Source organism: Rhinatrema bivittatum, chromosome 2, assembly GCF_901001135.1.
Source record: "Rhinatrema bivittatum chromosome 2, aRhiBiv1.1, whole genome shotgun sequence".
NCBI lineage: Eukaryota > Metazoa > Chordata > Amphibia > Gymnophiona > Rhinatrematidae > Rhinatrema > Rhinatrema bivittatum.
In genome coordinates, this window is record NC_042616.1 from 31450158 (window position 1) to 31474987 (window position 24830).

At 45.4% G+C, this 24830-nt stretch overlaps 1 protein-coding gene across 3 annotated transcripts in view; it reads right to left on the minus strand.

The window, feature by feature from the left end:
* Positions 1-1840: 1840 nt before the first annotated feature.
* Positions 1841-24830, minus strand: part of LOC115083753 (oocyte zinc finger protein XlCOF6-like) — a 187302-nt gene continuing 164312 nt past the window's right edge. For 2 of the 3 annotated variants that reach the window (XM_029587753.1, XM_029587752.1), the window contains exons 2-3: positions 17266-17392; positions 1841-9731 (exon numbers count right to left, since the gene is read on the minus strand). In XM_029587753.1, the coding sequence (XP_029443613.1) occupies positions 7480-9731; positions 17266-17392 (2379 nt within the window). In that variant the 3' untranslated portion in view covers positions 1841-7479. Of the gene's footprint in view, positions 9732-17265; positions 17460-24830 lie in introns of all 3 variants that reach the window. The other variant, XM_029587755.1, reaches the window with a different exon arrangement.

The window sequence follows — 24830 nt, forward strand, 5'->3', positions numbered from 1 at the left end:
ATGTGAAAGTGTGTAGCGAGGACCATGTCGCTGCTTTACAGATATCTTTAATTGGTACTTCATGGAGGTTGGCTATTGAAGTTGCCATTGCGCGTACCTGATGTGCCTTTGGTGTTGCAGGTAAAGTCTGTGATGTTTGAGCACAGCAAAACTGGATGCATTTGGATATCCATGTGGATAGGGTTCTTTTTGTTACCAGCCGTCCTTGTGAATTTGGATTGAATGAAATAAATAGTTGGGATGGCCTAGTGGGAGAATCTGTGCGCTGTTTGTAGTAAGCCAGTGCACGTTTACAGTCTAAAGTATGCAGTTTCCTATCATTGTCATTATGATGAGGTCTTGGATGAAACGTAGGTAAGGTGATAGTCTGGTTAATATGGAAACTGAAGATCACCTTTGGAAGAAATTTTGGGTGTGTCCGTAAAGTCACTTTATCATGGTGAAATTGAAGATAAGGAGGGTAATGAACCAGGGCTTTTAATTCACTTATCTGTCTCGCTGAAGTTAAGGCCACCAAAAAGAATACATTCCATGAGAGGTAACGAAGGTGACAAGTTTCTAAAGGTTCGAATGGTGGAAGCATGAGCTGTTCAAGAACTGTGTTAACATCCCACAGTACTGGTGGTTTCTGTAAAGGTGGACGTAGGCGTAGTACTCCTTTCATGAATCTCGAAACTAAAGAATGACATGAAATAGGCTTGCCAATAAGAGGAATGTGGTAAGCTGCTTAAATGAACTCATAAAGAGGAAGTGGCGGGTCCATCACTGTATAGCAGATGAAGGTATGAAATAAGTTGTGCTGGTGAGCAAGTGAATGGGTCTGTTCCTGTGGTTAAACACCAGGAATTATATCGAGTCCATTTTCTTTGGTAATTGAGTCTTGTGGAAAGTTTCCTTGAGGACAGTAATATGTCCTGGAGAGCAGGAGAGATGTTCAAATGTTGGTATGTGAGTCTCTCAATCTCCATGCCATGAGGTGTAGGGAAGAGCGAAGGGGATGTAGCAGTGATCCGTTGTCCTGTGTAAGAAGGCAATCACTGTCCCCCAGAGGCATTGGATTGCAAATTGATAGGCGTAGGAGGTAACTGTACCATGGTTGTCTCAGCCATGCAGGTGCTATTAGTATTAGATCCGCTTGGTCTTCGATGCATCTCTGTATCGTTCGAGCGATGAGAGGTATCGGTGGAAATGCGTACAACAGACTGTGGGGTAGATTTTCAAACAAGGCGCGTTGGCGTACTTTTGTTGGCGCTCCAGGCGCCAACAAAAGTATGCGGGATTTTAGTAGATACGCGCGGAGCCGCGCGTATCCGCTAAAATCCTGGATCGGCGCGCGCAAGGCTATCAATTACGTATAGCCGGCGCGCGCCGAGCCGCACAGCCTACCCCCGTTCCCTCGGAGGGATTCCTCGGAGGGAATCCTCTAACGCCCTCCCCTCACCTTCCCCTCCCTTCCTCTACCTAACCCATCCCCCCGGCCCTGTCTAAACCCCCCCCCTTACCTTTGTCGGGGGATTTACGCCTCCCGGAGGGAGACGTAAATCCCCGCGCGCCGGGACGCGACCTGGGGGCGGGTACGGAGGGCGCGGCCACGCCCCTGGACCGCCCCGGGCCGTAACCACGCCCCCGGACCCGCCCCCAAATGCTGCAGACACGCCCCCTAAACGCCGCGACGACCGGGCCCGCCCCCCGACACGCCCCCCTCGGAGAACCCCGGAACTTACGCGAGTCCTGGGGTCTGCGCGCGCCGGTGAGCCTATGTAAAATAGGCTCACCGGCGCGCAGGGCCCTGCTCGCCTAAATCCGCCCGGATTTGGGCGGATTTAGGCGAGCAGGGCTTTTAAAATCCGCCCCTGTATGTCCAAATGATTAAAAAGGCATCTGGTGCGAGTCTGTATGGACTCGGGTAGACGGAGCAAAAGGTCTTTAGTTTTGTGTTGACTTCTGTTGCAAAGAGGTCTATGGATGGGAGACCCCAAACTGAGAATATGTGTGTGGTCACTTCTGGGTTTAGCTCCCATTCGTATGGGTGAAAAATCCTGCTGAGTCTGTCTGCTCTTGAATTGTGAATGCGCGGTAGATAAGTCGCCTGTAGGGAGAGGAGTCTGCTGTGGGCCCATTCCAGAATCTGAACCGTTTCCTTGTAGAGGTTCCATGAACCGGACCCTCCTTCTTTGTTGATGTAAAACATTGTAACTTGATTGTCCATGTGAATCATTACAATTTTCTCTCGGAGGGAATTTTTGAAGGCTCGAAGAGCGTAACATACTGTTCTGAGTTCTAAGAGGTTGATGTGCAATATCCATTCGTATGAAGTTCACTGACCTTGTGTCTGTAAGTGGTCTAAGTGTGCTCCCCATCCTGTGGGGGATGCATCTGTGGTTAGTATGATGTCGTAATGGGCGTAAGGTTGAGCCCGCTTGTAGCATTCTTGGAAGTATCCACCACTCCAGGTCTTGTTTCATGCTATTGGTTAATGAGATGGGAGTCGACAATGGTTGAAGAAACTGGTCCCATTGATGCTTCAACCCCCATTGTAGATAGCACATATGTAGACCCCTATTTGGAACCACGTAAATGGATGCAGCCATATGTCCAAGAACAGTGAGGACCTGGCGCGCTGGTACTGTTGTAGTGCGAAGGAGAATTGTAGCTAGCATCGAAAGAGTTAATGCTCTCTGATGTGGCAGGAACGCTTTGTCCTGGATTGTGTCTATGAGGGCTCCTATGAACTGTAAAGTTTGAGTGGGCTCCAGATTTGATTTTTCGTAGTTGATAAGAAGGCCGAGATTGTCTAGACACGAAATCGTTCGAAGAAGATTGTCTCGTAATAGTATTTGATTTCCTGCTACTAATCAGCCAATAGTCTAGATAGGGAAATATCTGAACCCCCCTGTAGTCGAAGGTGTGCCACCACCACTGCTAGGCACTTGGTGAATACTCTTGGGGCAGAGGAGAGGCCAAATGGACGGACTTTGTATTGGTAGTGTTGATTTTCCATCTGAAAGCATAGGTAACACCTGGAACTGGGATGCATTGGTATGTGTGCATATGCATCCTTCAAGTCCAGTGAACATATCCAATCCTTGGGCTGAAGAAAAGGGAGAATGGACTTGAGAGAAGTCATTTTGAATTTCTCTGTCTGAAGATATATGTTGAGTTGGCGGAGGTCTAAGATTGGCCCTAGTCCTCCTGATTTCTTGGGAATTAGGAAATATTGGGAGTAAAACCCTAGATGTTTCTCCAGGTAAGGTATCTTCTGAATACAATTGTTTTGTAAGAGGAGTTGTATTTCTTGCAGAAGATGAGATTTGTGCGATGTGAAAGTTTTTTGATGGATTCAGTGTGGAAGGGTAGGAAGGGAGGAAAAGTGGAGAGAATATCCGTGTTGAATTATGGATAGTACCCATTGATCTGATGTTATCTTGCTCCAGGCTGGAAGAAAATTGGATAATCTCCCTCCTACTGGTCGTGGTGGTGGCAGAACAATCTTTAAAAACCTGATGCAGGTTTTGCTGGTTGAGGATCAGTCGGCTGTCGAGGTTGACGGGGGGGGGGGGGGTGTCTTTGTACGTTGGCGAGGTGCTGGTTGTTGATATGTTTGCTACCTTGGTAGGTAGTACGATTGAGATTTGTAATATGGTTTATAAGATTTGAAGATTTGTTTCCTGTAAGGTACAGGAGCAGTGTATTGATGTCGTGCTGTGGTGGAATGCTGAGGTGCTGTTAAAGAAAGGACAGCAGTTTTTTGCTCCTTAAGTTTGTAACAGTAGCTATAAACTGGTCTCCAAACCTGGAGAGGAGCAAACCTGGGCGACAAGGTAAATTTGCCAGCTTTTCGTGGCTGTCATCACGAATGACACTGGGGTTTAACCACGCAAGACGTCGTGCCACTAAGGCATTGGCTGATGATTTTGCCGATATATCGAAGCCCTCATGAACCAATCTTAAAAGGTGCCTTAATCCTTCTTCCAAATTATAGTATGGAGTAGGCAATATGTCATTCAGTGACCCTTGTTGTAGGTATGTTTTTAATGCTTGCAGGTTCTCAAATAAATATTGGGCCTTATAAAACTGATGATTTTGTTTCCTGGCATTGAGCATTGCAGATTGAAAGGATTTTTTAGCAAAATCATCTAGGGACCTATATTCTTTAGTTGGAGGAGTGTTAGAATGTATTTTTGACTTACATTGCAGATTCAACGACGACTGATTGGTGTGGAAGTTGGACTGAAGTATGAAAGGAAGAATCTTTCATCCGGTATTTAATGTCTACTTCCGAGATGTTGGAGGGGTGGACAAGGGAGTGACCCATGCCTTTTCTATTAAGGTTGTTAAAACCTGGTGTTGTGGTAAGGCTACCGGCTCATTGGGGACGTCAAATATTTTCAGGATCCCCAACATTCCTTGATGGGGGTCCGGAATCCTCTTGGTTTCCACATTCAATAACTGACCCTCCTCCGGAGGGAAAGAAGGTTGTGGAGGTAATTCTGGTGGGTCAGAATTGAGGACGTTGAGGAGTTTGAGGAATTATCTGAATCTGAAATGTCCTCTGTTACTGGTAACTGTGAAGGTGGTAGGTTTTTTGGTGCCGTACCAGGTAATGCTGGATCCTCTGGAACAGAAAATGGTTGTGGTGGAGGTCCTGTGGGTGGTAACGCCGATGTTCCTACAGACTGTAAAAATTGACTAAGAATGGTGGTTATTTGAGACAGTGCTTGTGTCGCTAAGGCCGAAGTAGATGGCTGTGGAGATGGCGCAGGCATTGATGGTGGCTGTGAAGGCAAAAACCTTTCCTGGAATCTGTGTACCAATGGATGATACAGAGGTAGAAGATGATGATCCAGGTGATATAGATGCATCCGAGAGGCATATTGGCGATATCTCTCCTTCGGATTCAACCGGTAAATGTGTTGAAACCGGTTTCCTTCCATTATGACCAGAATGGTGCTTTTTCAGTAATTTAGGAGTTGGCTGCGTCGGGGTAAACCCTGGTGTATCGATAGGCATCGGCTGCGTCGCAGATGCGTCACTCGAAGCAGATTGCGTCATGTCTTCTCTGCGCTGATGCATCGATGGCGGATGCGTTGATGGTGTGCCGGTTCGATGCTTCTTCGACACAGTATCTGGTTTACTTCGATGCTTCGGTGCGTCGGTAATCCCATGCTTCAATATGGCGTCGGCTCTCTTATCTCCAGAGTGTCGATGCAGCCAAATGTGTCGGTGAAGCACGCGGCTGCAGTGCCACAGACACATCCCCCTCACCTTGAACTAATTCTCGGCCAGCAGTCAAAAGACAGTGTCCTGACCTGGGGGGGGGGGGGGGGAAATCAACTGAAGAAGCTCCCCTCGATGACGGGTCCTTCTTTCTTTGCTTAGGACCTAAAGAGGAGCAAACAGAGGCTTCAGAAGCGGTATAAGAGCCTGAAGCTCTGGACTGCAAGTCTTGGATCCTTGCAGCTTGCTGTCTTTGAGCCCGTGGGGACATGCGTCCGCAGTCCACACAGTTCTTTTGGTCATGTTGGGGTCTGAGACACAGGTAACAAGATGAATGGCCATCTGTGGCTGACATAATTTTGCCACATGAGCAAAATTTAAAACCTGGATGAGGCATAGCTCAGCAGACCCCAGTGATGTTAAACTGCTGCTTTTTCTGATCTTTTAACTTTAGTAAACCTTTTTCCTCACAATTTCAGTTTCTCTCAGGAGAGAGGAGCTCAGCGAGGCTAACGGTTGCGTGGAAAAAAAAAACTGACTGAGGAGCCTGAGGCAATCCTGACAATATGCAGGAGGGAGCTCCTAGCTGAAAGATTTTACTAGATTTAGCAAGAGCTCCGCCACCTAGTGGCATGGAAGACGTACCCAGAAAGCATGGCTAATTCAGATGCTTATCTACGTGAAAATAATCATGCTCCAGTAGGTGGAAACTACACCAGACTTCTAGAATGTTTAGCTGATCACATAACCAAGTTCTGCCCTTCTATTTGGAAATCCGCTCCCCTCTAGAATCCCCAGACCTGTTCAAGGCAGGGTCATGTATCATATTAAACCTCCACATAAGACTGGCAGATTGTCAAACTTTTCCAATTTTCCCAAAAATCACTGAAAAAAAATTATCATAATTATTGGGAGTGTACACATTTACATAATACCAGATCGTCCCATTTTAAGCTGCCTTTAACACTTAGGTAACAGCCAGCTGGTCTGCTATAACCCTCTCGGGCACAAAGGAAACATTTATTAACCAATGTGGCTACACCAGCTTTCTTGTGCCTGAGAGTGCACAGAATCCTGCTCCTGCCCACCAGCGCTTCTCCTGGGTTTTTGTTGTTGTTGGGTTTTGTTTTTTTTTTTAATTCTGCTGCTTCTTTCCCATCATGTGCTGGTAAATTCTCTGTCATTCCTTCTAGGTTTAAGGATTGTGACTAATTTTGGTAATTTACTTTTGTACTTCAGCACTTTGAGTACCAGGATCTGTTGCTAATGTTAGGTATGCTTGAAGGCCTATAAAAGCAGCTCTATATGTAGAATCTATGTCTATAAAGTCCATACCGTCTTCAGCTCTTGCAATGTACAATCTCAGCATACACTGAATCTTACAGATTACATACGTACGAAGAAATGTTCTTGTTCTTAAATCCAATTCTTTTAAGGTTTTTATCAAGCCAATGTCCTGTTCCAAAACTATAAGGCAGTGTTGGAATTGCAAGTTGAGTAATAGCTTGTATCTTATTTTGTGCTGTTGCAGTACTTTCCAAAATCAGTTTCAGTTCCCTATAGCAGGGGTAGCCACTGCCAGCTCCAATCTTTGAGAGCCCCAAAAAGGCCATAATGAATATGTATTAGAAAGATTTGCATACAACAAAGGCAATGCATGCAAATATATCTCATGCATATTCATTACAGATATCCTGAGAACCCATCTATTTGTGATTCTTGAGGACTGGCGTTGGCCACCTTTTTCTTATAGTACTCTTAACTGATCTTTTCTCTCAGTAACTTGTACTGAATTTGTGCACTTTCATCCACCCCCTGCTCAAATTATTTTATGCTACAGTCCTCAGCAAGATAATTTTTCATTCTTACTTCATTTTCTTTTCCAGAAAGTCAATGTTTAGTCCTATGTGGAATCTCTGGTTGCTCTTGTATTTTGTTCCCTCTGCAAAGCTTTTACTACAGAGTGGTTTTTCTGGTGAATTCTGAGATATGACTTGTGAGTGAATCTTCTCACACTCAGAACACATGAATGGTTTCCCACCACCGTGGATTCTTTGGTGGATTCTGAAATATTTTAGATGACTTAAGATTTTACCCACTAGTGTGGATTTTGATGGACTGTGAGGCTTACCTTCTGAATAAATCACTTTACCACACTCTGTACACATACAAATATTTCTACTCCATTGTGGATTCTCTGAATTTTGAGAGATTGTAAATAACTGAAGCTTTTATCACACTGAGTACATGTAAATTGTTCCATTATGGTGTGAATTCTCTGGTGAGATTTGAGAGATGCTGAGTCTCTGAAGACTTTATCACACTCAGTACATGTAATGGTTTCAATTTACTGTGGATTCTATGGTGGACTGCGAGATGTGAGCTTTGACTGAAGCTTTTATCGCACTCACTACATGGAAACGGTTTCAATCCAGTATGGATTCTCTGATGGACTGTGAGGCAATCCTTCCTACTAAAGCTTTTACCACACTCAGTACATACAAATGCTTTTAATCCAGTGTGGATTCTCTGGTGGACTGTGAGGCTTCCCTTATCACTAAAGCTTTTACCACACTCTGTACATGTAAATGGTTTTACTCCAGTGTGGATTCTCTGGTGTTTTGTGAAACTTGACCTCTGGCTAAAACTTTTACCACATTCAGTACATGTAAATGGCTTTACTCCAGTGTGGATTCTCTGGTGGATTGTGAGGTTTACTTTATAACTAAAATTTTTACCACACTCAGAACATACAAATGTATTTAATCCTGTGTGAATTCTCTGGTGGTTTGTGAAGCTTGTCCTCTGGTTAAAACCTTTACCACATTCAGAACATGTAAATGGTTTTACACCAGTGTGGATTCTCTGGTGAATTTTTAGGTATGCCTTCTGACTAAAGCTTTTATTACACTCAGTACATGTAAATGGTTTTAATTCCGTGTGGATTCTCTGGTGAATTGTGAAGTTTGTCCTCTGATTAAAACTTTTACCACATTCAGTACATGTAAATGGTTTTAATCCAGTATGGATTATCTGGTGGCTTATTAAGTGTGCCCTCTGGCTAAAGCTTTTACCACACTCTGTACATGCAAATGGTTTTACTCCAGTATGGATTCTCTGGTGGACTGTGAGGGTTCCCCTATCACTAAAGCTTTTATCACACTCTGTACATGCAAATGGTTTTACACCAGTGTGGATTCTCTGGTGATTTGTGAAGTTTGTCCTCTGATTAAAACTTTTACCACACTCAGTACATGTAAATAGTTTTACTCCAGTGTGGATTCTCTGGTGGACTGTGAGTCTTCCCTTATGGCTGAAGCTTTTACCACACTCTGTGCATGCAAATGGTTTTAATTCTGTATGGATTCTCTGGTGATTTGAGAGCCTTGTCTTCTGACTGAAACTTTTACCGCATTCAGTACATATAAATGGTTTCAATTTATTGTGGATTCTACGGTGGAGTGTCAGGTGTATCTTCTGATTGAAGGTTTTACTGCACTCAGTACATGTAAATGGTTTCATGCCAGTGTGGATTCTCTGGTGAACTATGAGGTTTCCCTTACGACTAAAGCTTTTATCACACTCAGTACAAGTAAATAGATATAATCCTGTATGGATTTGCTGTTTATTGAAGAGTTTTGCAGTCTGACTGAAACTTTTACCACATTTGGTAGATGCAAATTGTCTCTCTTCTTTATGGATTGTCTGTTGTGAGAGGTTTGCCTTCCTACTGAGGCGTTTTTCAGTCTGAGTACAGAAGAATGGTCTCTCTTCAGTATTGGTTTGCATTTGTTCTGGAAAGACTTTCCTCTGACAGAAGCCTTTATTGCATTCATTACTTGAATTTTGTCCCTCTCCTTGGCAGAATTTTGGGTGTTTTGTGAAGTTTTCTTTCTGTTGGAAGAGTTTATCACCATCAGTAGAGGGAACTGTTCTCTCCTTTGTACAGCTTTTCTTGTATTTTTTTAGGCTTGCTTTAATTGAGAGCTCTGCACTTGTACACAGTCTCTCCCCTTTGTTGATTTCCTGGTGTTGCATTAGTTCTCGCTTACAATTGAAACTTCTCCCACACTCAGAACATGTAAAAATTGTCTCTCCTGAGTATTTTTTCTGTTGTGTCTGTAGTTCTCTGTTCTGACTGTAGGTTTTCCCACTGTATGCAGATGGAGATGGTCTCTCTTCAATGTGAGATCTTTGCTGGGATTTCAGAGTCACAGGATCCCTGAGGAATATCCCACATGCATCACATGCACATCTTTCTTCTGTTGTCTGGTTTCTCTGCTCTTCCCCTGTATGTGGGATATTTCTGGTACTTTGCTCACTCAGAGCTAACTCTTCTGTTAAATTTCTTTGCTTCTTTTCTTTGATGGATTGATTCCTGCAGTTTTTTCCCCACTCAGAGCAAGAAGAATTATTCTCCGATTCTTTCTCTGATAACATTTTGTTCTCTTCTGGATTCTTAGTGAGCTCCCAGTGATGTGTGTCTGTATTATCGTATCTGGGATCATCATTTTCTAGATAATGAAAGTAAACATTAGGCATTACTGAGGGAGAAAGACAGTTTAATGAGTTCAGTAATAAAATAACATTTGCTTTTTCTTATGTTATTGCTAATCTCCTGAAAAGGACAGAGTGTGAAAGCTTTACAAGCATTCTGTCCTTACATTGGCCTGTAACGTTGTGTCTTTACCTCTTGCAGTAAAAATACCCAGCAGGAAATCATGAAAATGCTGAAGCTACAGGACAAGCTGATAAAGAATAAGCCCCAAAGTATGAAGCAGAGGAGACTGGTGGAGTGATTCAGGAAGACCTCAATTGAATGTCCACAGCCGTCTACCCTAACACAGACCCCATCGGTCCATGACCAGCTTGACAATACTTTGGAAGAACTATACAAAATGTTTTCTTCTACCCCAGTTGGTGCCTAATCCAAATGGATGGCACCTGAATATGTCACAGACTTTACCACTGCATTGTGTGCTATGCACAAATTAATCAGTGCATGTTCTATAATATGCACTAATCAATTGTACTGTGTTGTCACTGATTTTTTGTTTCTTTTTAACTTATTAGGGAACTTCCCCTATCCATAAATATCCTTTGTGCCTTCAGCTCTGTCATAACCAGCGATGGGATCTGGCACCAGGAGCCTTCACTCAGAACTACCTTAGCAATGTTCTTCTATTTTTATAACCCTCCCAGCTTGCTTTAGTTCAGTCACTGCAGCCTCAGCCCTCAGCCAATAGCAATAGATGAGGGCTCCTTATTTATTTAACATTTTTTTCAGCCCGCACTTTCCAAAGTTCAGAGCAGGTTACAATGATACATGCATAGAAACAAGTATACACATCCACAATCAATTCAATTACAAAATGAGACTTAAAATAAGGATCGCATAATTATACAAATAATTTTTTAAAAAATGTATATTCTCTCATAATTTGCAGGGCGAGAGATCAGCAAACTGGGGCCTCACGGTGGTATAACGCTACTGTGTCATTGGGAAAGAATTCATGTGGAGTTGAGGAAAAGGCAATTGTGAAAAAATATGTTTTTAAAGCTGTTTTAAAATCTTTTCTATTTATGAGAAGTCGTAAGTCTGCGGGAGGGTATTCCAGAGTGTGGAGACAGAAAAAGTCTAGAGATGTAAACAAGAGGAGGACTCTTGGATGAAGACCACACAGTTTCCTTCGATGTTTCAAGACAACTGAAAAACCAACTGGGGCCCAAGAACTCCCCAGAAAGAAACTGCAGTCCACTGACATCCAAAGGACAGAATGTCTCTGCAGAAATGTGCCCATGTTGAGCTAACAGGCATAATGGGCAGAAAACCAAAGCAATGCTTGGAACAATGATCAGCAACAAAGGCAGGGTCTGTGACAGAACCTATGTGCCAAAGCATCAGACATAGCTGACCAGCAGGACAGCATCAAGAGTTTCAGGGGATGAAAGGAAATCCCTGAATGGGATCGCTAGCCCAAACCCCCAAGCAGGGAGATATATTAGGCCTGAAGCTCACTTACAGTGCACCCTGTCAGGGGCAGGGCTATCCATCCTATGTACAGGATAGTTCAGGGGAGCAGGAAGACCCTTTGGGCAACCTAGCAAAGTGAGAAAAGCTAAAGGAAGTAATGGTCAGATCTTGGTGAAAATATAGGTATCTTTCCCTGCAGGTATACAGTAAAATATACTAAAAACGCCTTAGCTTTTCCTCCCCTCCCCCCATCATTCCAACTGGAAGTCAGAAGGAGTGAACACTACAAGGAGCAGACTGCTGGAATGCCAGGGTCAGCACAAATCGCTAGGCTGTATAACTCAACCCCCAAGCAAATAACTCACTTCCAGTTCCCACCAAGATAGAGCCCTGAGCCTCCTTGAAACAGGTGAAGCTGACAGCGAATTCCACAGGGAAGAAATCCAGAAACACTCCACAAAGAGACAGGAAGCTGAGGTGCCGCAAATGCAAACCCTGTCGAGCAGGATTTCTTCACTCAATGCACAATTAAACTCTGGAATTTGTTGCCAGAGGATGTGGTTAGTGCAGTTAGTATAGCTGTGTTTAAAAAAGGATTGGATAAGTTCTTGGAGGAGAAGTTCATTACCTGCTATTAAGTTCACTTAGAGAATAGCCACTGCCATTAGCAATGGTAACATGGAATAGGCTTAGTTTTTGGGTACTTGCCAGGTTCTTATGGCCTGAATTGGCCACTGTTGGAAACAGGATGCTGGGCTTGATGGACCCTTGGTCTGACCCAGTATGGCAAGTTCTTATGTTCACTGGCCTGGATACCCTAAAGGTACCAGGGCAGGGCACCCAAATCCTGGCTTAGGTATTAATACCTCAGCCATGATAGAACTATTTTAGTTCTCTCCAGTTGTTCAGGTTGAATCTGTCTTTTCCTCCAATGCCCATGTTTATTCTCCCTGTTCAATGTAACTTTACCTTCTATATTGTTGTTAATTGGTTTTCCCCTAGTTCCATTGTAAACCGGTGCGATAAGACCTCGTCTTGAGCATCGGTATATTAAAAGAATTTAAATAAAATAAAAAATATACTTCCCCCAAGGAAGCACGCGGGCCAGTAAATGGAACAATCGTGGCATGAACCAGGACTCCCCTGTCCGCAGACAGGGTTATCCCTAAAATGGGGAAGTATAGCTTGCAAGCCACTGCAACCAAAGAGCAGCACCTTTGTTGTGGGGTCCCTCATTCCCAACTCCCTCAGACATGGATATGGTGATAGGCTGAAAGGCAAACTCACCAATTAGATGGATTAGAACCCTCTTCACCCAAGTAGGGTCCTGCAGGTGAGAATGACTGGCAATAGTGGTCCTCATCCAAAAATGCCCATTGAGCTCAGCAGGTATCAAAGGTGACTCTTGGATGGGAGAAACCCCTAATCTTCACCAGGGAGCCAGTCTGGAAAGGCTCCTTCGTGAAATAGACCTGCTGTGCCTTAGAACGACCTAAAAAGAGCGCTACCGCTCAACCAGCTCTCAGATCCCATGAGGAACCAAGAGCGACCACCGGTCAGAAGCCATGACATACCTTCCTCCAGGAAACCGAGAATGAGGGACACCCCTTGCAGGGTTGGTCAACCAGGCGTCCAGAGCGGAACCCATAAGAGTTGACCTGGAACCCAGTCGAATCCCCCTTCCTGAAGGGACAGGAAAACAATAGGAATTGGGGCCTCCCGATCCCAAAAAACCTATCAACTATCCAGTTGAGAGCTGAGATATAATCACTGATCGCTGATCTTCAGAAGCGACTAATCTGCCACTGGCAACCACCATGGCAATCAACAAAGGAATCCAGCAAAAATGGTCAGATGTCCGCTGCTGCCGTCCCCCGGCCCTGGCCTACAAGGAGATGCATCGATTCAAAGAATCAAGGCTCCAGTTCAGCGATAAACCTGCCAGGGACAGGTCGAAAGGGGGTCAAAAGACATATTCCTCTTCTTAGGAAGGAGAAGACTCCCAACACTACTCTTCTGGTGTCTACTCCCCTTAGGGTTCGACCAGAAATGCCATACTAGGACAGTCCTGTGGCTGAGCGCACAATCTGTTGTGCTCAACACGAGGAAAACACACACCCCCCCCATACAGTAGAGGGCCACTAAAGAATAGAGCCCTCCGCTGTAAAAGCACGCTGACCAGTACTCATACAGTGCTATCCCATCTTCGTCCTTGTGGGTAGAATCCTATGCAACAATGATCAGGCACCACTTGCTAGAGTTGATGGCTTGAGCGCTGCCAAAAGGCAAATCACAGAGTGTGTAACAATACCTTCCCTCATCAGTGCTGCCCAACACTTTCTGCTGAAGAACTGACATGAAAATATATAGCGGTAAATGGCCACATTCCACCACGAAGGGGTGCACCCTTTGTGCACCCCTTCGTGCAATCTTTTGTGCTACACTTATTTTAATTCCCTTAAGTTTTCCTTTGTTAATTAACCTTTTTCATAGTGTTTAGTAATCCCTTGTTTATTAAATATGTTCAATGTATTTGACTTAGGAAACCTATTTTCCTGCATACTCTGTTTTTAATGTAAACCGGTATGATTTGTATCTGATACAAGAATGTCGGCATATAAAAATTCAAAATAAATAAATAAAAATAAAAATGAAAGATCCTTGGCTTGACTGAGAACTGCACAGACAGGGAGAATGCTGCCCGCCATAGCCCAAGGCACTTGGAGTGGATGCTTTGCCATACCCAACTGCCCATGCTGCGCTCCACTGTCACAGAAACTCCCACTGGAGTGTATAGGAACAGTGTGACGACGGCATCCCCAGTACCACTGGGGCTCTGGGTATGGCATGGTGGTGGGTGGCTTTCTATGGGGTCGCCCCCTCCAGTACATAATAGCTCTCCAACAGGCTGGTCAAAGCCCTTGAACTGCGTCAGGAATGGCTCACCACCATTTTCCTCATGGAATGAAAGCAGCAAAGTCCATGGCGACTGACGGTGTCCATGGTGCTCTGCGTTCATGTCCTGCAGCATCCAACCGCCATCACTGGTTCCCACAGTGGTGACAGCGCCTGTAGGGCCCATAGCGCTTTTGCACTCACCAACGATGGATCACATCAAGGGCACCAAACGACGCTGCACCCAGGGCTTCGATAGTGCTTGACCGAATCTTGATCAGTTCGATGGTATAAAGCATCATCCCCCGTGCCACAGGTGCCCTCGTATTTCAACAGCCCAGTGGTACCAATAAAGACCCCGGTGCCTGAAGGCATCAAAGGACCGGCGATACCAAGGATGCCAGGGGCACCTGCAGGCAAAGGCTCTGCAGCCCAGACATGCCTCATCGGTGTCCAGAGGAACTGATGACTGCTAGTGCAAACAACTGTTCCCCTCAGCTCACCTATCTGTCTGAGGACTGCGATGCTGCAAGCTCGATGGCATCCCTTGCCAGTGGCTATGGCCGATGATAGCTTCGCTAGTGCTCATTAATACCAATACTGCACAAAGCCAGGCGGGGCCTCTGATGTCCCCCGATCCTAGTGGCTCAGGACCCCTGAGATCATCGGCATCCATAGTGCCCAACAGCTGTAGGCCAGTGATGGGACAGCACAATGCCCATCGGGACACTGCCAAGGAGCCTCTAGGGCACCAGACCAATATGCCTGGATGTTTGGAGTATTAGGGTGCCTTGAGTAAATGGCGACGCCGACGCTCGATCTGTTAAAGGCCAAAATCCCTGTCAATTGAGGGCTTCAGTAGTAGTCGAGGGCTCTCAAGAGCCCCAGCGGTCGATGGCCTTGTTCATTGGCAATCCCAGTGCCTCGTTGGTGGTGCTCGACATTGTCAAGAGTGGCAACAAAAGGCATCTGTGGCCACCACTCCCGATGGCATTGAGGCTACACACTGCAACAGCTCCGAGGGCGGCCACGGCATTGAGGTCATGCACCTCGACAGGATCAAGGGCATTGAGGCATCCGTGGTATGGACGGGAACGCTACTCTGCCACCTCGAGGCCCAAGGAGCTCAATGACTCCAGTGTATACAGACTCCACATCCACAGATGCCTACAGCACAGAAGGTCCTTATAAATCGAGGGTGGTCAAGCACACCAATGGCATCAAGGCACCCTGGCACCTTGACGGCATCAAGGGTGACCATGGTGCTCAATGGCAGTCTTGGTCCCTGATTCGGTCCTGACATTGATGAGTCAGATCAATGGTGCGCTGGTCACAGATGTGCATGGGCAATCGTTACTGGGCATGGCACCAAAGGTGCGGCAGCAAGCTGCTTGCCCAGGCTCCTGCTCACCCTCTCGCATAAGGAGACTGCACTGCCATCAACAGCAAGCAGGAGGGGAGGCTACGTCATCCAGGGCTCCTGCCTGTGGAGACTAGTTCCTTTGAATGTGGGGGAAGATGAGCTCTTCCCCCCACAGGAGCAGTGTGGTGCTCGATGTCTGCACTATTTGAACCTCCATCGATGCTGACTGAAATGACATGGAACTCCTGCCCGGGTAGAACTCAGGGAGTACCCCACAGACTGCATTCAGTCAATCCTGCCAGCACCTGACAAAGGTACAAAAACAGACAGAGCAAGGAGAGGACACAGATACTAAACTGCCAGTGCAGTATTTATTTATTTTTCTTCTTTTTAAGAAACAGAAAGAGACTCTGGCAGACTGCACAGAGACTAAGGCCCACTATGCAGCTGGCACACAGAGGAAAGAAGAAGAAAAGGGAAAAGAAATAAAACTACCTTAAGGTAAAGGAAGGAAAACAGCTGCAGCTCTAGAAAAAAATCACTTACAAAAAATGTGAGGAGAGAGAGAGCAAAGCTGAATACCAAGACACACACATGGCTCCTGCGACCACATGGCTCCACGATAAAAAAAAAAGACTGAGGGACTCTGCCTAGGGGGCAGGGTGATGACTACAGCTGCACATGCTCAGTAGGGCATGTTAGAGAGTTCTAGAATCTTTGAGATCAAAGTTCTGGGCCGGGCTCCATCTGATGATGTCACTCATGTGTGAGGACTTCCATCCTGCTTGTCCTCAGAGAAATGTCATTTGTTGATTGAGAATTTTGAATAGTGGATGGTGGAAACGAAGAGCATACATTTTCAATTTTTGTTTTGAATGGTTTGCAAATAAATCTCATAGCTTAGAACCTGAGTCTGCTGGAGGAGATTTGGTAGGGACAGAAAGATATGTAGTGAGACGCTTAACTATGGCAAATTCTTCCTTTGGTTTATTGAGGGATCCATCTAACTGCTTTGTAAAATATTTACATTTTTCATTATTGAGGATCTACACTTTACTAATATTATATGGTACTCCTGTAGATCATTGGGGGAGTTACATTTGCACCATTTAACTTTGACACGTCATAGGCGTCTCTAATTCAGCTAAGGATTTTGAAAACCATGGAGCATCTCTTACATGGTTTTTGTTTATTGTATAGGGTAGAGCTATCTGATTCAAAGCTGAACTGTTGTTATGGTTTCAGGTATTGTTAGTATTCTCAAGAGAGTCTGCAGGCAGATCTATCATTTTTGGAGTTAGGTTGTTTAATAATGTATTTATTTCCCTCCTGACCCCTGCAATCATGAGCCCTGACGATTCCCTCTCCCCTCCCTGGGGACCCTGAACCCTGCCCTCTTTCTCCTTTTCCTTCTCTCTTCATGCGTCTCTTTCAGCCTCAAGATAACCCCTCTCTGCCAGATTCTCTCCCTCCCACCTCCATCTCCCAATCCCTTTCTCATTCTCTCCCTCTTCACATCCAAAGTCTAAGATCATAATAAGCAGCATCTGTGGGAGAAACATCTGAAATAGCCCCATCACATCATAGCCACACTGTGCCTAGAAACTCTGAAGGAGGAGGTTTCCACCAGTAACACCCAAAGGAAGAAGAGAATCAGAAAGGAAGAAACAGATGATGCTTTGTGAAAGACCCACGGGATGTTTATGTGTAAGAGACTGGGAACACTGCAGCTAAGTTTCCAGTTCCTCCCACACTGAAGGCCTTCAAAACATTTCAGTGCACAACTTCTCATAATGCAATAAAAATGAATCTTTACCCAGCGATTTCAGAGCTTCATAATTCTCCTGCATGGTCTCCTTGTAAAGCTCCTTCTGCCATTCTTCCAACATCTCCCACTCGTCCTCAGAGAAATAGACAGCGACGTCCTCAAATGTTACAGGGCCCTGGAACAGGAAGAGGGATCTGCTCAGCACCCACTGCACATCAGCACAAACTCCTGACACGTTTCCTCTAAAGTTTGCAGACAGTAAAAAGGATTTTCTATGTTAACATTTGGGGAGAACCTTGGGCATCATCTGGAATGCTAAATCCAAAGAACACTGCCCTCCACATTTATTTATTTATTTATTTAAGAATTTTTAATATACCGGGGCACGTTAAAAACATCACCCCGGTTCACAATGTAACGTAACGTAGCAACAGGCTTTACAATAATTTAGAATAGATAAGCATAGATAAACATTATTTAGCTTTACTATAAATTAGAATAGATAAACATTATGACAACTGTTCAACTTGGGATAGGTGGTTTATCAGGTGATTACGTGATAAACTCTTAAGGAGAGTAGGAGAGAAAAGGTGAATGGAATATGGGCGGGTAAGGAGAGGTAACTCTTAGGAGGGTAGAAGAAAAATAGGTTCTTTAACTATTCACAAGGTGACAGGTAAGAGGGCGGATATGGAGGGGTAGGAGGAGGATGGGGCTGTTGAAATGGGAGGAGGAGGATGGGGCTGTTGAAATGGGAGGAGGAGGGGGGGTGGGAGGAAGGGGAACAGGGATGTGGGAGGGGGCGGGGATGAGGGGGGGGTCATGGTTGTTAAGTTCAGTAGAGGCGTGCCAGTCGGGAGGGGCGTGAGGGTCGGGTATGTAGATTTGGGCAGGCTCACATCTTGGTGCAGTTCTGGTTGCCAACTTTGCTGGTAAGTAAAGAAGTAATTAAAAGTGCTCTTTCCTGCTCTTTCCTGTACTTTATTGAAATCTGCTAAATATGTGAATGTTGCTCTCTTTCACATCTTTCTTCCAATAAAATACATGTACATATCTTGGAGACATGGGTTTTAAAAGGTTTTGGACAATTTCCTGAAGGAAAACTCTGAGTGCCTGTGTCTGCCTGTGGGTGTGTGTGTGCTTGTGCCTGTATGCATGTGTGCCTCTCCCTGTGTGTGACAGGAATGGACTTCACTTATAAGCCAGGGTATATGGAGAATGATCTCAGTCTCTCAGTTTTACCACTAATGCCCTTCTTAATAATTGCATTGTGCCAAAGAGAGCTTCCATGGTCTCTGTGGCATGTGGAAATATACAGTATCTTTTAGGCTCTTGACATCAATCAGTCTACACCTTCTACAGTTATTTTTCAGCAATTCAGAATGGACCGCAGAACTTAGGAGCCAATTTCTTCGAAGTCAATCTAAGGTGAACGTTCTTTGTGCTTAACCAAACTTTGTCTCCTAGAAGAAACACTGGTGCAGGTTGATGATGCCGATCGGCATGCCTCTTGGCAGAGCTTGCTGATGCAGTTAATCTAGTTTGGATGGAATTCCAGAGATTATGCAATTGCTGAGCAGACACCTGGGCTGCCAGTGACGGAATGGTCAGAGGCAAGGGTAGCGGTGGCTTAAGTTGCTTACCATACACAACTTGAAAGGGTGACTTCCCCGTGGCTGAGTGAATCTGAGTATTGTAAGAGAAATTCGGCCCATGGTAGTAACTCTACCCAGTTGTCTTGTCTCTCATTAGCAAAGGCGCGAAGAAATGTTTTCAAGGAACGGTTTATGCGCTCAGTCTGGCCATTATTCTGGGGATGAAAGGCAGTAGAGAAACTGAGTTGAACCCCAAACTTCTTGCACAGGGCTTTCCAATAACTGGCTGTAAACTGGGGACCCCGGTCAGAAACAATGTCCTGTGGAACTCCATGAATCTGGAAGATGTGCTGTGTGAAAAGCAGAGCTAACTCTGGTGCTGATGGCAATTTGGCCAACGGAACAAAATGGGCCATCTTGGAAAAACGATCCACCGTTACCCAAACTACTGACTTCCCGTTCGACGAAGGTAGATCCACCTTGCAGCAACCCCCAAGGTTGACCAATACGAGGCTTTTGTTTAGCGCAAGTGGGGCAGGAACTTACGTCGCTGCGAACGTCGGTTCTCATATTTGGCCACCAATAATAACAGTTTAGCAAGTCTAACGTTCTTTCTCAGCCAGCATGACCACCAGAAAGGGAGTCATGGGCCCACCTTAATACCTCCTTTCGGAGACGCTTTGGAACTACCGTCCTTCCTAGTGGGCTCACTGTCACTGCCGCTATGTTGATTCTTGTTGGATCCAAGATATACTGGGGACGCTCTCCCTCTTCTTCAAGTTTCATAGTTCGTGACAAGGCGTCCGCATGAGTATTCTTGGTCGCTGGACGATACCGAAGTGTAAAGTCAAAGCGATTGAAGAAGAGGGACCACCGGGCTTGTCTAGGGTTTAACCGCTGGGCTTGGCACAAAAATTCTAAATTCTTATGATCGGTGTATACCGTAATCGGTTGCACTGCTCCCTCCAGCCATTGCCTCTATTCTTCAAATGCTAGCTTGATTGCTAGGAGTTCTTTGTCTCCTATACTGTAGTTACACTCGGCTGCTGAAAACTTTTTGGAAAAGTAAGAACATGGAAGTAGTTTACCCGAGCAAGTTGCCCCTACTGCAATGCTGGAGGCGTCCACCTCTACAACAAAAGGACGACGCGGATCTGGATGGTATAAACAAGTGTCCAACAAGAAAGCTTGTTTCAGATCCTCAAAAGCTTGACAGGCTGCTTTGGGCCAAACTTTAGCATCCGCCCCCTTTTAGTTAGCACGGTAAGAGGTGCGACTCTGAGGGAATAATTAGGAATAAACTGTCTGTAGAAATTTGCAAATCCAAGAAAACGCACAATTAAACTCTTGAATTTGTTGCCAGAGGATGTGATTAGTGCAGTTAGTATAGCGGTGTTTAAAAAAGGATTGGATAAGTTCTTGGACGAGAAATCCATTACCTGCTATTAATTAAGTTGACTTAGATAATAACCACCGCTATTACTAGCAACAGTAACATGGAATAGACTTAGTTTTTGGGTACTTGCCAGGTTCTTATGGCCTGGATTGGCCACTGTTGGAAACAGGATGCTGGGCTTGATGGACCCTTGGTCTGACCCAGTATGGCATGTTCTTATGTTCTTATGTAACGCCTTCACCCCCACAGGGCGAGGCCAGTCCTTTATAGCGGACACTTTCTCCAGGTCCATGTGGAACCTGGTAGATGAAACGATATATCCCAGGAAAGGGAGTGACTCACATTCAAATATACACTTTTCTAGCTTTGCATACAATTGATTGTCTTTGAGAACTTGCAGTACTTGTTAAATGTGTTGATGATGGGACTTCAGATTTGGTGAATAAATCAAAACATCATCTAGATATACTATTACATAGGAGTGTAGCATTTCACACAACACCTCATTCATGAGGTTTTGGAAGACTGCCGGAGCGTTACATAGGCCAAAGGGCATCACTAAATATTCATAATGCCCGTCTCTCGTGTTGAAGGCAGTCTTCCATTCGTCCCCGGGGCGGATTTGAACTAAGTTTTAGGCCCCTCGTAGATCAAGTTTGGTAAAAACCTTGGCCCCTTGCAATCTGTCCAGAAGTGCTGGGATTAATGGCAGTCGATCTCGCTTGGTTATGGCGTTAAGAGCCCTGTAATCAATGCAAGGTCTGAGCAAGTCGTCTTTCTTTCCCACGAAGAAAAACCCCGCCCCAGCTGGAGATCGGGAGGGTCTGATAAAACCTTTAGCGAGATTCTCAGAGATGTACTCAGACATAGCGTGTGTCTCTGGCAAGGATAGATGGTATACCCTCCCATGCGGTGGAATGGTTCCCGGTAAAAGGTCTATTGCGCAATCAAAGGGGCGGTGCTGAGGCAAAATATCTGCTTTCTTCTTGGAGAAAACTTCCACAAATTCAGAGTAAGGTGCAGGTGGCAATACGGAAGTAGTCAACAAGGACACAGACAGTGGACCCGGAACCTGGAGACAGTGATCAAAACAAAAGGGACTCCAACGGATGATTTGTAATGAGTCCCAATGGATCATGGGAGAATGGCGTTGTAGCCAAGGTAATCCCAATACTACCGGATGAAGCGCTTTCTCCAGGATCAAAAAGGAAATTTTCTCACAATGTAGCATTCCGGTTTGGAGAGTAAGCAGAACCGTGGAGTTAGAAATACTACTAGGCAACACTGTCCCTTGGATAGACGTAATCCTAAGAGGAGTCCGAGGACAAGTAAGTAATTGAAGTTGCTGTACCAAATCGGAAAGAATAAAATTCCCATCCGCTCCGGAGTCAATAAAGGCGAGTGTGTTGAAAGACCCTCCAGGATATTCTAGTGTCACTGGTACAGTACACCGAGGAGCAGCATTAGCACAGCCTAGGAGTAGCTCCTCAGTTTTGCCTAGGCCTTGGCATTTTCTGGACGCTCTGCATTGGGCTAGGAAGTGACCCTTGCTGCCACAGTATAAACATAGGCCCAAGGCCCGACACCTTCGCCTCTCCTCTGCAGTTAAAGGCGTGCGACCCAACTGCATAAGTTCTTCTGTAGAAGGGTCGGAGTGCATCGCCCCAGGACTTGACGAGGTTGTCAAGGGTCTAGTGAAGGCAGGTGCCAAGGATATGGGTCGACGTGGCGGTCGTCCCTCCCTTACTCTTTGCTGAAGTCGATGATCGATCGGGCCAGCAAGGTCAATTACTCCGTTGAGGTCGTCCGGAATGTCCCTAGCCGCCAACTCGTCCTTAATGCGCGGAGACAGTCCCTCCAGAAAAACTCCCTGGAGACTGTCTTCACGCCACCCTACCTCCATAGCGAGGGTACGAAATTCAATTGCATAGTCTGACAGGGAGCGAGCTCCCTGTCTCAGCTGTAATAGCTCTGACGTAGCAGTAGGCAAGCATGCAGATTCATCAAATGCTTGCTTGAAATTAAGGACGAACTGCTGCAGATTACTTAAGGGATCCTGGCACTCCCACATTGGTGATGCCCAGCTTAACGCCTTCCCTTCCAAAAGTGACAAGATATAGGCTATTTTCACAGAATCCAAGGGGAACTGACCAGGGAGTAGAGAACCTGATGTAGCACTAGTTCAAAACTTCCCAGCAGCCTTTGACCTCTCCTGCGTAGCGTGAGGGCACGGGCAATTGAGTGGGGGAAGTAATGTTCACAGTAGGAGCCGGAGGCGGTAATGGTGGTGGCTCTTGCGGAGTGGCATCGGCGATTCGCCAGCCTCTCGACGGTGGCAGCCAGAACGTCGAGACAATGTTGCTGCTGTTGCAAGCGTTGGGCCATTCCCGGAATGGCTTGCAGACCAGAGATATCCGCCGGGTCCATGGCCTAGCAAACTGTTGTGGACTGGACAGTGGACCCTTGAGCCGACCTGGTGGAGGAAGATGGTTGGAAGAGAGAGCTCCATGGAGATGGGACAGGCCGGGAGGCGGTACCAAGATGAGCGCAGGAACAGAATCTTCACCCTGGAGATCCGAGATCCCCCCGGGAGGAGCCCTTGAGGATCCGGACCGCTGGGACTTAGACGGCAGTAGCGAGACCAAAGCGAGGACGGAGCAGGAGTCGAGACAGGCGACAGACACGGAGTATCAGAGGTGAACCGGGATCAGGAACCAAGGAGACAAGTCGAGAAGAATCCGGAAGATGAGCGGGATCAGGAACACAGCAGGACCAGGATCAGAAACACAGCAGGACCAGAATCGGAAACACAGCAACTGGTGCCTCCAAGGAGAGAACCTCGTTGCTAGACAACCTCCTTAGCCAGAGGCTGGGCTTAAATACCTTGCCAGCATCTGACGTCATCAAGGAGATGGGCCGAAGCTTCCTGCAGTTGAGTCTTTAAAACGGTCTCCCTCGCGGCGAGAGAGGAAGGTAAGGGCCCAGTCGCAAGTCTAGCGACCGGGACTGCAACATTGGCCACCTTCCTGTCTTGAGATACAATGGATGATTTTAATGACGGGTTACAAATTATTTGAAACAGGACTGAAATTTCATTTTTTTAGTTCTGTCAGAACCCTGGGGTGTAAATCATCCGGTCCAGGTGATTTGCTACTCTTCGTTTGTTAATTTGGCCTACTACATCTTCCAGGTTCACTGGTGATTTGGACCCAACTCCTCAAAAAAGAGTGTTAAACCACCACCTACCGGGAGAGTAGAGGAGTGGGCCCCCACACCATCACTTGGGCCCTTTGAACAACCCTGGGCCTCGGGGGACTTGATCTCTGGCCACCTTCCAATCTTCAGGTACAGCAGATGATTTTAATGATAAGTTACAAATTACTTGTAATAGGTCTGAAATTTCATTTTCAAGTTCTTTCAGAACCCTGGGGTTTCCCTCCCTTTGTGAAGCAGAGATCAGATACCCTCACATCTCCCTGATTCAGCATTATCTAGGTTTTCCTAAACCAGTGCTGCAAAGTTTAATCCCAGTCTGTACCATAGTCAGATCATTATTTGATTACTTGTGATAATATTACACTTACCCCAAACAATTGTTCAAATTTGGCTAATCGTCCTACTAAACTCAGGAGTTGGCATATTGATCCTGACTAGTTTAAATCTTCTTTCCTTCCATGCCTGGCCAGGATGAATCTCTCTGACCCGAAGAGGGCATCAAATCTGTTTCAAACTGTTAAAACATCTGGCTGGCGAAACTGGAGGATACTATGGGAAAATAAATTCTACTCTCTCTCTTCGATTTGGTGTGAGGACTTTGCGGTGCACTTTTCAAAGTGGCTGGCATATAACCGCACTTCTGAGCAAACTTAAGGTGGAGGATACAAAATGTGACTGCTTCGCTAAAACAACTAAAGATGAGATTGTTCAAACCATTGCTAAAATGAATTCTTCTTCCTGTCCCCTTAAACTATGCAGAACAGCACCACAGAAAGCAATTAGAGAAGACTTTGGCCTACAAATTCTCTCTTTACCAGAAGGCATTCTGCCCACTATGTAGACGCATCTGAGAACTATCGCCTAATTTCATCTTTGCCATTTCTTTCAGAGAAAACTGAAAGGGTAGTATTAAGCCAACTAGATGATTTCCTGGATGATATATTCCCATCATTGACCAATATCAATTTGGTTTTAAAATGTTTTTTTAGTTCAGAAGCTCTTACTCTTCAGAGCTGATACTCTTAGAAGGGTATTTGAGAGGGAAACAAAGTATGTAATGGTGCTCTTGGACATTACTGCTGCATTTCAAACCTTAAACAATCAAATCCTTCTTTCTAAATTATATGGATACATCTAAGGACAGTGCTGAATCAGTTCTCCTTCTACTTGATGGTGAGAATTGCTTCTGCAGTGTCCAGTAGGCAGGCCATCAATTCAGGTATACCTCAAGCTTCAGCTCTTTAATCCACCCTCTTTAATATTTATCTATATCCCCTCCGTAAAATGTTCACTAGTATGAGCATATATTATAAAATATATACCAATGCCTTGGTCCTCTTGGCCTTAAACATTTGAATTTGTATCCATCTGCTTGAAAGCTGTTAAATGCTGGTTGGTAACCATGG